The sequence below is a fragment of the Malaya genurostris genome, chromosome 3 (assembly GCF_030247185.1).
Source record: "Malaya genurostris strain Urasoe2022 chromosome 3, Malgen_1.1, whole genome shotgun sequence".
Taxonomy (NCBI): domain Eukaryota; kingdom Metazoa; phylum Arthropoda; class Insecta; order Diptera; family Culicidae; genus Malaya; species Malaya genurostris.
The window spans coordinates 188,110,768-188,123,600 of NC_080572.1; the positions used below are offsets into that span (position 1 = coordinate 188,110,768).

The 12,833-nt window shown below is 36.0% G+C and overlaps 1 protein-coding gene across 2 annotated transcripts in view; it reads right to left on the reverse strand.

Moving 5' to 3' along the window:
- Positions 1 to 12,833, reverse strand: part of LOC131438782 (neurocalcin homolog) — a 527,871-nt gene that overhangs the window by 17,635 nt on the left and 497,403 nt on the right. For both annotated transcript variants that reach the window (XM_058609044.1, XM_058609043.1), the window contains exon 3: positions 3,254 to 3,372. In XM_058609044.1, coding sequence (XP_058465027.1) covers positions 3,254 to 3,372 — 119 coding nt within the window. The remainder of the gene's footprint in view (positions 1 to 3,253; positions 3,373 to 12,833) is intronic.

Consider the following 12,833-nt stretch of genomic DNA (forward strand, 5'->3'; position numbering starts at 1 on the left):
GTTGCAAGATACTCAGTTTGCCTTCCGTAGAAATAAAAGGACAAATAATTGCCTTGCATTACTTTCGTCTGACATCCAAATTGCCTTCGCTCAAAAACAACAAATAGCATAAGTATTTTTAGACATTACAGGAGCATTTGATTCAGTTTCCATTGATGTTCTTTCAGACAAGCTCCATCCACATGGACTCCCAGCGGTTATAAATAATTATTTGCACAACCTTTTGTCAGAGAAACGCATGCATTTTTCACATGGCGATTTGGCAACATTCAGAATTAGCTACATGGGTCTCCCGCAAGGCGCATGCCACAGTCCGCTCCTCTATAATTTTTACGTGAATGACATTGACAGCTGTCTAGTAACCCTCTGCACACTAAGACAATTGGCAGATGATGGCGTGGTTTCAGTTACTGGGCCCAAAGCTGTTGATTTGCAAAAACCATTGCAAGATACCTTAGATTACTTGTCCGTTTGGGCAGTTCATCTGGGTATCGAAATCTCTGCGGAGAAAACAGAGCTGGTCGTCTTTTCAAGAAAGCATGATCCCGCGCAGCTTCAGCTTCATATAATGGAAAGAATGATCCAACAGATTTTGACTTTCAAATACCTTGGGGTGTGGTTTGATTCCAAATGCACGTGGGGAGGACACATTAGGTTTCTGATAACAAAATGCCAACAAAGAGTCAATTTTCTTCGAACAATAACAGGATTTTGGTGGGGTGCTCATCCGGAAGATCTAATAAAATTCTATCAGACAACGATACTTTCAGTGATGGAATATGGATGCGTTTGCTTTCGTTCCGCTGCAAACTCTCATATTATCAAACTGGAGCGAATTCAGTATCGTTGTTTGCGAATTGCTTTAGGGTGCATGCATTCGACACATACAATGAGTCTTGAAGTTCTGGCGGGAGTTCTTCCATTAAAAGATCGATTTTGGGAGCTTTCATCACGCCTGCTAATAAGATGTGAGGTGCTGAATCCCATGGTAATTAATAATTTCGAACGACTAGTCGAGCTTCGATCTCAAACAAGATTCATAACAGTATATTTTAACCAGCCGATATTTTAGCCAAACGTGGTGATATTGAGGGTGAAATTTATGAGAGACCGATTGTTTTCAACGAATTCTATAGTGGATGCACTCAATTATTCCTAAAATATCGACAAAGGCGTTGTTCAGGGGACTGGATGTTAGTAGCGATTTCATTCGTGTGATGTTCAGACTCATGTCCAATCACTACACGTTAGATGCACATCTCCTTCGAATTGGACTTTCCGAGACTAATCATTGTGCCCGTGGCGAACATGCGTGGAGCATCGTGATGTCAGGTCTCAACTAATAAATTCCTTGCGTACCCAAGGTAGACTATCCAATGTCCCAGTTCGCGACATTCTTGTTTGTCGTGACCTTTCTTACATGAAACTTCTTTTTCGTTTCATTAAGCCCATTGGAGTTCCAATTTAATTTTTTTTATGTTAGACCCCTTTCTCTACCATGAGTTCAACCAATAGCCAGCTATCTTATATTGAATAAAAGTGATGAACTGATACAAACAAACCTGAAATAGTTATAATATCATGTACAAAATGAATGTATTTTATTTAATGTAATTTATAATAGCAAATCGCTTGATAAAAACAGTGTTAAGATTAACTAATGAATACCAACATACTAATATGATATTCGAAATGTATTAGGGTTAAAGTACTATGTATTGTGGATGCCACGGCGAAGAAAAACTTATGTATATTGCCTATGAAATAAACGTAATTATGAAAAAAAATATTCGGAAAATTAGAAGGACTTTTCCGCATGAATACTCCAAAAATCTGATCAAAAGTTTGCATCGGAGGTATCAAGCGATTCTCGATGATAGAGGAGTACGAAGAAAAACACAAGGTATATGCCCTATAACTTACTGACTGCGAATAATCTGCGCCATGCCCTGCGATGATAATATTGATAGTGATTTCAGTGATACTCCGGTGAGAATAATAAAATTCAACTAGGTGAAGAATCCAGTTTACAGCGCCAAAAAACGGATGCGGTAATTATCCAATAGGGGCTCTTTAGTAAATCACAATAGGCTGGCTCCCAGCACATTGCTCTATTCCGGGCAATGAGAAAGATGACAATTTGACCAATTGTGGTGCTCTCGAGGGTAAAATTTATGAAAGACCAATTGTTTGAACATTCACTCGTCTCGCCAAAAGACACTTGCTAGTTGGAGAATTAGATGGAATGAAAAAGATCTGGGCTGGTAATTGTAATCTATTATTCCTAAAATATTGACAAAAGCTCAGAGACTTAGATACACATCTTCATCACTTGAATGTGCAAATATCGGAAACTTTTCGCTGATATTCAGTCCTAAATTAAGGTATGTATCTGAAAAGGTTACTTCAGACGAAAGAAAAAACCCGAACCATTCATTGTAAATGTTAACACGAAATGAAAACCTTTCAGTTGAACCAAATTTCAAATGTAAATCTTATAAATGGACTCAAATGCTTTTTCAACCGACCGGCGTACAATTAGCATCCGAATCTTCGAAAGCAATTTTTGTACAATCGATGTCATCCGTACTTCGGCAAATAATTTACAACCATCACGAAGCGAGCAAAGCGCAGAACTCAATTTCAAACTGCTGCCGGTAACGTTTTAATCGCCCCTTTTCCAGACCTTCCGACTTGCTGATGCGAAGATGTTCCAGGAAAAAAGAAACCCATCCTGAAGATAATCCTTAGCTCCATCGTTAGTTGACGTTACAATTTCCTCGAGAGGAAAAAAAAGCTACAAACGACCGAAGCAAAAGCTAAAAGAACAACATTTTCACACTGAATTTTAAGCTGATAAACATGCCACGTTTGCTACGTCTTCGAAAAAAATAATGCTGAGAAGTTGAAAATTTTATCGCCTGGCCATTTTAACGTGATTTAAGTTACCCACTTCCCTCCTCTTCACCGCGATGAAGCGAAGTTCATTAGCTGCGTAATGTCGAGAGCTACAATGTCTCCGAGTGGTAATTTAATTCCCTATAAATTTCAGCAAAAGTGACGAAGAATGAAATTTCGAAGGTTGATTTATGAAGCATGAATAATGTAGGAATCCGAGCAAAACAAAATGGCCGAAAACACAGCCATCCATCCGGTATCCGAAAGACACAGGACAGAAGGCGCCATATTTAATCAAAAAGCATCAACATGAAAAGGAAACAGTACGGGGATACTGCTGCCGGGAAGTACTTACCTTACTCGCATCTCCGTAAGGAAAGAAGTTGCCGTAAATTTTCTTGAACTCCTCCACCGATAAGTGGCCGCTCGGGCAGTCTTTCAGGAAACCTTTGTACCATTCTTGTATCTCTGCGTCTAAATTGGGAAAAGATGAAACGGATTTGAGATTAAATTCTCGGCAAATAAGAGTAAGCATGGATTTGTAGCTGGCTGAATGTTGAAATATTTGGTAAATGTGTTTTGATGTAGCTCTTGCTGGAATTGGATAAATCCTACTGTCGGTGGATATTGTTTACAAAGCCTTGGCGACTATTCAAGGACTCACCAAGTGAGACAGATTATTAAGAAATGAGACTGTGCAAGCCAATTTCAAATATTTGAATTGATGATTTGAAACCGTTCGTCTTAGACTCGTCAGTCCCTATTATGCATTATGCATTATGAATACGTAAAGAAAAAAAATTATGTTATGTTATGTGACCTTAGAACGAACATTAGATCACCCCTAAATGACCACTATCTGCACTACGTTTTCGTTTGGTACGAAGACGTTGCACTTTGGTGCAACACAAATAGTGTTTAGCAAATCGCATCAACATGTTTTGCAATCGACTGCTTAGCGGTTTATGTTGAACTGCTAGGTGGCATCACAGTTTCAGTATAAACTGTAGTGTACTGACAAGTCCAAGACGAAACGTAAAGTGAAAAAAAAAGATTTAAAAATATTTTTCCTTGAACGTTAAACAGATAGACTTCCAGAAATGAGTGGCTCCATTCGAATGAGATTAATCATCTGATCCGATTAGAGCCAGTCATTTCTATCCACGCTCGGCCGTCGGTTGCTGAAGATCGTTTATTTTCGTTCAAGTAAAGATATTTTTCAAACAAACATTCGACATCAAATTATTTGGACTCGCTACATGCTAAAAGTTTATCCGAGATATTTTATCCATCATAAGCGTCAACTTCACGGCATCCGTGGAATAATGAGTCATCGTCCTTCTGTTAAGAGAGCCAACCATCATTGTTTCATTTCTTTCTTTTTCGTCCTACTGTCCTATGAACGATGACGAATAAAATGAACGGCAATGGTCCCTATTATGCTGCAGAAATGTCTCAAAATAAAGACTATACCAGAAAGTAAGGGAACGGATCAGGGCTACTTCACCGAAAACCATTTCGCCGAAAGCCATTTCGCTGAAAGCTGTTTCGCTGAAAGCCAGTCCTTTCGCTTATTTCGTCGAAAGGGTCATTTCGCCGAATCCTGTAATAGTCTTAGTATCGTGATTGGAAATTATTTAAAATAAATACAAAAGAAAAATTATAATATTTACTCCCATTTTGTTGACAATCGTACGTCTGAAAAAATCCAGGCGATTGTTTGTGGTATTTTCCGAGAACTGAGTGCAAATATATCTAATAACAGGTGGCAACTAAAATTTTGCAATTTTTTCGAGGCCTGTATGCTCAACAACAAACGAGCTCAGAGAGAAAGAAGAGTGTGTATTTGTTAGCTCTCTCTCTCTCTCTCTCTCTCTCTCTCTCTCTCTCTCTCTCTCTCTCTCTCTCTCTCTCCTCTTTCTGCTAGTATTTTCTGTTTTGTTTATGCGTGCTCAGTTTTGCTCAAAATGCCGTCGAAACAAAAAGTATTTCGCGAGCGCGTTGTACAGTTCTACGAACTGCACAGAAATCTCGGCAAAAAGTATACGGTACAACATTTTAAAAGCGAAAATGTTGCGGCTTTGACTCTTTACCATATCCTAAGATCCCCAATAACTGCTCGCAAGAAAGTTAGTGGAAGACCAGCCAAATTATGGACGCAAAAGGACTTCGTTCTCTTTCTCGTGCCTTCAACAACAAGCATTCACTGAGGCAACGGGATGCCTCAAAAAAATTCAACTGTTCTCACCAGTACATCTGCAAAACATTGAAAAGAGTCGGAATAAAGTGCCGAAAGAAGACACGAGCCCCGGAATATACTGACGCATAGATTTCAACGCTTAAGTCCCAATGCCGCTTGTTGATCAAAAATTATTCCGGAAAAAGTTTTGTTTTGGACGACGAAAGTTATTTCCCTCTTTCGAAGACGTAGATTCCCGGAAACGATTGATACTATTCAATGGATAGTTCTATTGCACCTCCGAACTTAAAATATAAGTTTAAACAGAAGTTCGAACAGAAGGTGATGCTGTATATTGCCATTTCCGAGAAAGGTATTTCTAAGCCATGGTTCAAGCCTTCTGGTTTGCAATCAATCAAGATGTGTACCACAACGAATGTTTGAAGGAAACTTGGATCCCGTTTCTTCAAAAACATCATGCTGATGGACAATACGTGTTTTGGCCGGATAAAACATCATCGCATTACGCCAAAAAAAACACAATCGTTACTGAATACCCATTCGATCCCATTTGTACACAAAAACCACAACACGACAAATCTGCCTCAGTGTCGCTCAATCGAAGATTTCTTCGGAGTTTTGAGCTTCTTGGTGTACAAAAATAACTGGAGAGCCACGAATTGCAATCAGTTGATTGGTAGAATCAAGAGATGCATTCACAAAATTGACATGAAGGCCGTACAACGCTTTCAATAAATCAGATCTTCTTTAAATATGTTTGTCTTTTTTTGACAGCTTGAGAAAAAAATTCCAAAATTGTAGTTGCCACCCGTTACAACTTCGCCACATCACTTTGTTCGTGTGATAACCCACCTCCATACCGCACTTACGGACCTAGCTTAAGAAATGAAACCTAGTTTTGAGTAGATTGGGCAAACAAGACGGTTACAGGTTTGTATGCGAGAGATCGCCGCTTCCGACGACGGGTCGGCGGTCAACTCAGTTGGCGTCGCTATCTAGGCTTCGGTTATGAGGCCGCACCACATCAATTATCTAGGAAACACAAAAACACATTTTAATGAATAACCAGAGTTTGCAGTTTTTTAATTAATTAGGGTAAGGGCTCCCTATTTCATCTCATTTGTAAGGACGTCGCCTTCAAACCTCGATTTAGCCACTAAAATCACCATAACTATTTCATATTACTGCTTCATTCGCCTTGCTCCACATAGAGATTTGATTCACATTCCTTGGAAATTAAAATAATGTTCATAAAACAGCAAAAAACACTTATGAAATGTTCACTACTCTGCTCCTAATTTCATCTCAATGGATTTTAATCCATCCTATCGTTGATCCTTTATTGATCCTATAAATTAGCAATGGCGACAGCAATCAAAACGAAATATTCCACTATTACACTCTCAGGTTCAAAATGTCAGAATTCTTCTTAAAAACGGCCTAATGCCAACTATGAGACAATATACGATATTTTTAGAACCAGTTTGAAATCATTTAAACGATTAAAAATTTTTCAGTCGTTTCCGTTACCCCTCGCTTTAAATTTAAAATTTTACTGAAAAGTTAATTTGGTGAACTTTAAATAAAAACAAAACTGTGATTGTTACTATTTATTCATTAGCCCTTCTTAAAACAAAGTGTAGAGCCAGAGATGCCATTTATACAGATTTATATGTATTGTATAGATTTTTGCGTTCGCATACTGGTTTAAATCAAAGTACCGATTTTGAAAGATTTCCTAAATTTAATACAGATTTGTACAGGTTCATATAAAGAAAGAAGTAAAAAATTAGACTTTTCTCTCTGAGTATCTATTAGTATTTGATTGCAGTGATTCTTTAAAAGTTTATTAATCAACGGACAAATCACATGTTAAAGTGGAAATCTTTTATGTAGATAATTGATTATGAACACTGACAAACATTTATATTAAAATTTGGAACCAATTTGAACTATTTGAAGCCAGATATTTTCATAGAATATGTATTACGTTGCATAGAAAGTCTATATCTGGTCTATCTGTTTTCACTAATAAAATGATGTTAACAGATTTTATTAGTGAAAACAAATAGACCAGATATAGAGTTTCTATGCAACGTAATACATATTTTCTATGAAAATATCTGGCATCTCTGTGCACAGCCGATGAAACACACACACTTCACAGCGTTATGTTGACGTATAGCGGAATGAAACCAGTGCTACTAGATTTGCCACAATGGTTATTTCATTAGTATTTAACATGCTCTTCCTGGTAATATTCGAAGCCAAAACAGTTTTATTGAAATATTAATATCAATAATACAATTAAACTAATGTCACGGATACCAAAAAACATACTTTTTGATGAGATTTTGAAGAAGAAAAATAATTTTTGTTTTGTAACATTATGAGATAACTTGGCAACTTTGCGAAACCAAATGAGATGAAAACAAAGCGCAATCAAGTGAACTAAGTGAAAAACTTTCATCTCATATTTTTAAAGACTTTCATTGTTTGTCGAGTAGTTTTTGAAGTATTAAATCGTTAATTAAACAAGTAGCAAGTGAACATTACTAATTATGAAGTCATCTAGCATTCAATGGTAGTGTAATTGTGCGAAAAAGTGATCATGTTTTGAGACGAATTGATTAGTAGATAATCAGAAACATGACGAACTGTAAATCTTGAGACGAAAATGTGTCCTAAATTGAAAAATGAATTTATTTGAAATGAAAACAACGATAACCGAAGAACTTAAAACCATTTCTTTCAATAGGAAAGTGTGACGATAGCTTTTATAATCATTTTAAAACATTTCACAGTTTGGTTCAGGTAGGTTTTAAAATATTATTCATGTTCAAAGTAATGAGGTGAAGGGATGAGATGGAAATAGAAGCTCAGATGAAATAGGGAGCCGTTACCCTACGTGATGTATTCGAAATTAACTTTCGGCGAAATTACCCTTTCGGCAAAAAGAATTCTTTGGTAAAACGCCTTACGACGATATGACTTTCGGCGAAATTACTTTAGGCGAAATGACATCGTTTCAAGAGGAAATAATGCGAAAGTTTTACATCTTTAATTTTTATTAGATATTATTATATTATTTGTTTAATTTATTGAAAGATGGCTTTTTGGTCAAGTGTTGCTTTACAAAATATTTATTTTGCGTTAAAAGCCGACGTTTCGAAGGAATAACCCTTCATCTTCAGGGCAACTATAAGGTTAACATACATGATTAGTCACAGTTTACACATTGTACAATTTCATAACAAATTGTTTACTCACAAACGACAAAAAATATTTTTCGTCAAGTGGATTGAAACATTTAAAATGATCAAAAACGGGAACGGTTACTCTACACTAAAAGCACAAACGATGTGAAAACATTAATTTTAAACGAACTACGATTTAAATTTGTATGCTTGTTTTAACTTACACAGTCACTTCCCCCGCACATCAAACCAGATTAAGCATTGAACTCGTCGGGCACCGATCAGAGTGAGAGCAAAGCGGATGAATATAAAAAGACAGCGTTAATGGTGCACATGATTGAATCTGAACACAGTTTTGATTTGGACAGTGCAAAGATTCTAGATCAAGATAATAGGATCAATGCACTGCAAATTTTAGAAATGTGTCACATTTTCACAGATGGTTCCACCATTAACTTTAGAAACAATACACATAATTTAAATGCAGCATACTCTGGTTTGTTGTACTCTCTCTCACAATAACAACAGTATCTCTCTTTTTCTACGTGTACATCTCCTCATTTTCGCTGTCTATTGCTGCTCATCTATCTCTTTCTGATTTTTACCCTATTATCAGCCATGACTGAGAAATATTTCAATGTTTAATCTGGTTTGATGTGCGGGGGAAGTGACTGTGTAAGTTAAAACAAGCATACAAATTCAAATCGTAGTTCGTTTAAAATTAATGTTTTCACACCGTTTGTGCTTTTAGTGTAGAGTAGCCGTTCCCGTTTTTGATCATTTTAAATGTTTCAATCCACTTGACGAAAAATATTTGTTGTCGTTTGTGAGTAAACAATTTGTTATGAAATTGTACAATGTGAAAACTGTGACTAATCATGTATGTTAACCTTATAGTTGCCCTGAAGATGAAGGGATATTCCTTCGAAACGTCGGCTTTTAACGCAAAATAAATATTTTGTAAAGCAACACTTGACCAAAAAGCCATCTTTCAATAAATTACAACAAAGTGGTCGTACCGTCTCCACATTATTTGTTTATACATCTATTAGAAGTAAATTATCTTATTATGAAGTCTTGTACGAATCACTTCGGTGCTGAACTGGAGCTAGTGGAAATTCTGCATCGAAATATCATCCGAGACTCTCCTCCCTATCGATTATCTCTTTAGCGACGTTTCTGTGGGTGAAAATTCGTTATCAAGTCCCGCTGACGCTAAAAATCACTTGTGAACTTCGAGGTTCAGAGTTTTGTGGAATGAGTCAGTCACTGAGTTTTTTTTTAGAAAATCTTATTTTTTCACGAGTGCTAGTATAATGAACTTTTTCTGATCATGATTTTCCCAACACTGACTGTATGTATTAATTTGTATTGTATTTTACAATAGGAATGTACTGTATTTTCCACAACTAAAAAAACCCAGATTTTAAATCGTTAACTCAACGAATTTCGAATTGCCGCAATATAAAACGACAGAAAGAACAGTGACAATATCCCCACCAAAAAGTAAGAATACACTATATTAAAATTATCATCAAAAATATTCGTTTATCAGAAAAAAATTGAGCAGTTTTGTGCAATAAATGTTTGATGATCACTTCATGCATTTTTTTTAGTTTTTATTGAATTAGAAAATCATCTAATAATAATTTGCTTGTGATTTGTATTCACTATTGTTAGATAAAATGCGTACTAAAAATGTACTATTTTTTTAAAGTCGATGTACTTAACGCTCCTATATATTTTTTATTTTGCGTAAAAATACTTGTATGCCACGAACCTGAGCAACATCTCCCAACCGATTGTACATCAGGAACTCAGCTCGGACCACTATCCGGTGGTGGCTGAAGTCTGCTCCTCAGTCCACAGACTTCAGCCACCACCGGATAGTGGTCCGAGCTAAGTTCCTGATGTACAATCGGTTGGGAGATGTTGCTCAGGTTCGTGGCATACAAGTATTTTTACGCAAAATAAAAAATATATAGGAGCGTTAAGCATGAAAAACATTTGACTTCGAAGTGTTCTGGTCACATCCCGCACTGAAACGTCCTTCTTCCGCTTCCATACTTTCTGGGACAGTCTTAAAAAATTCTCTAACCAACTCTCATTAGCCAATCAGCTGCAAACGTGGTCACCCAAAACCACATGCATTAAATTTTTCTACCCAAGCCATTATGTTAAGGAAAAACATGAAAAGATAACAGCACGAGAAAAAACATGTTTCAATGTATTTTTCTATTCACAGAGAATGAAATTTAAATAATTGAAACACCGGACTCAAGATAAATTTGGTTCGAGTTTCCGTATCTACCTGTTCATGAAAACAGAAATCATTTCACGTTATCTGAGCGCGACAACGGACTTCTTAAAAACGGAATACAACGCAAATATCACCAACAGTGAAACTACACTCGGAAATCAAATTGTCGAGTTTTATTTCTCTATTTATATAACAGGCTCATTTCTCTATCCTGGAGTGTGTAAAGCGTACACTCGTCCCAAATTGCTATCATGAAGTGTTTATTTTGCCGAGAGCGAATCACAAGGATGGCAAATGCTGGTCCACCGTTGTTTCGCAGGCACGACGTCAACGACGACGACTACGACGATGATGATGATGATGACGACGGTAACAAGGACACAAAAAAACCGGGAGATGCTAATGTTGCCCACGATGCTGAAAGTTATCCTCCATGCTTTTCGGCACATCTGCCATTGCAAGTGCGGACCGGTGCCGACAGATGGTGTTTCTCGCAATTTCCTGCTTTTATGACCTAACGAGCGACTTTGTTTCGGATATGCGTTGGAAGTCTTTTTTTCGGAAATGTCGTAAGACATGTTTCAGTTCGAATTACATGTGAAATTGCATTTTTTTTTTGTTACTTCCAGCGGTGATATGCTTCAACGATATAAAAATTCTACAAATACAATGCAGTAGGTAGGGCCGGTACACCAGTTAAACAAATGACTTCGAGAATAGTTGCTAGGGGGTACTTTTTGAGGAATGTTAAGTAAATAGCTAGGTACTTTAGTACTTTTATTGATTTATATTGATATTGATTTATATTATACTAGTTTCAAAGCACAAAAAATTTAAAAATCTGCACAGAAATATTTAAATATTATATGTTTGACACTCTACAAGGAATTCAAAGCGACTATCTAAGCTTTACTTTTTCACTAATCGATTGAAGTTAGCATCAGATGGAATATCTTTACTGAAAAAAAATAATTAGATTTGAAATTTTTTTCGAATAAAACTTATTTGGGGTGCAAGGATAACATTCAGACACCTTTTTGGGAAAGCTTTCCACGTTTTTCATGAAAATTCAACGAATTTTATATAACCGATTTCGTTGTCTTTTACCGCACTAAATAAATTAGAAATTATTTTGAAACGATGCTAATTCAATTCACAAACGAAATAAAGCTAGTTTTCCGCAGAATAAGATAAATTTTCCAATAACCCGAAGAAAATCCGCAAGCAAAAGCGAGAAGCATGCTAATTCCATGCAAGTCTTGGATTAAAAATTGCTTCGTTGGTTACAGCGCTCCAGGGTCCAAGTATATTGAAATCAAATTCACGTCACACGTTGTTTATCGATTATAAGCTTTTTTGAAAAGTTATATTTATTATAGTTTTGTTATTTCACATATGAGATTATATACACTATGTTAGAAAAACATGCACTGTTGAAACACTATAAGTTGAATAATGTAGCAGTAAAATGTTTCTTTTTATAATCAACAAAACTACAAACCATCATTCTATTGCTTCAAACCTGATGAATTTATCAGGTTTTAAGCTCATATATAAAATTTTTTATTAAAAAACTCTGTTTTGCATTGTTCTGGTTTTTCACTTCGGACGGTGTTTCACTGCAAGTTCTGCTAGGAAGTACTAAACTAGAGCAAGCAAGTAAGCGATAATTTCTAAGTAATATTTCAAATGGATATTCGATGAGTTGCAAACATTAAGTTATAGTAAAGCATCAATATTATAGTAATCTAAATTACGTCTTGAACTCAATACTCTTGAAACCTAGAATACTGCAACCATCAACGCAATTTTGAATCCAAGAATTGAACAGAGCTAGTAAGCTGGTCATTTTGCCTCACACGAAACAAATTCAAAACGGTTTGGACTTTATATATTTTTTTAAACTGACTGTATTTCATGAAAAACTGAAAAAACAAATTTACAACTTCGCAATTATACTTTCCGTATCATTGAAGGGCTTTCAAATTGTCGCAGTATAACGAAGTCTGTTAGATGGAAATTGTTAAATTTTCCTAAAAAGTAATGAGATTTTTGACAATATTGTATCTGAATAAACCCTCCGTAGATGAAAATGAGTTTATTTGAAGAAAACATATTCTGTCTTCGCATTATTTTTGAAAATAATTGTGAAAGATAACAATGCATTTTTTACCATGCATTTTTCAGAGCTATTTTTGATAATACTCGGAAAACCCGGCGAATTTTTCAGCCTTTCTCGCCCTGCAGATTGATAAAAGTTTTTCTAAGATCTGTATGT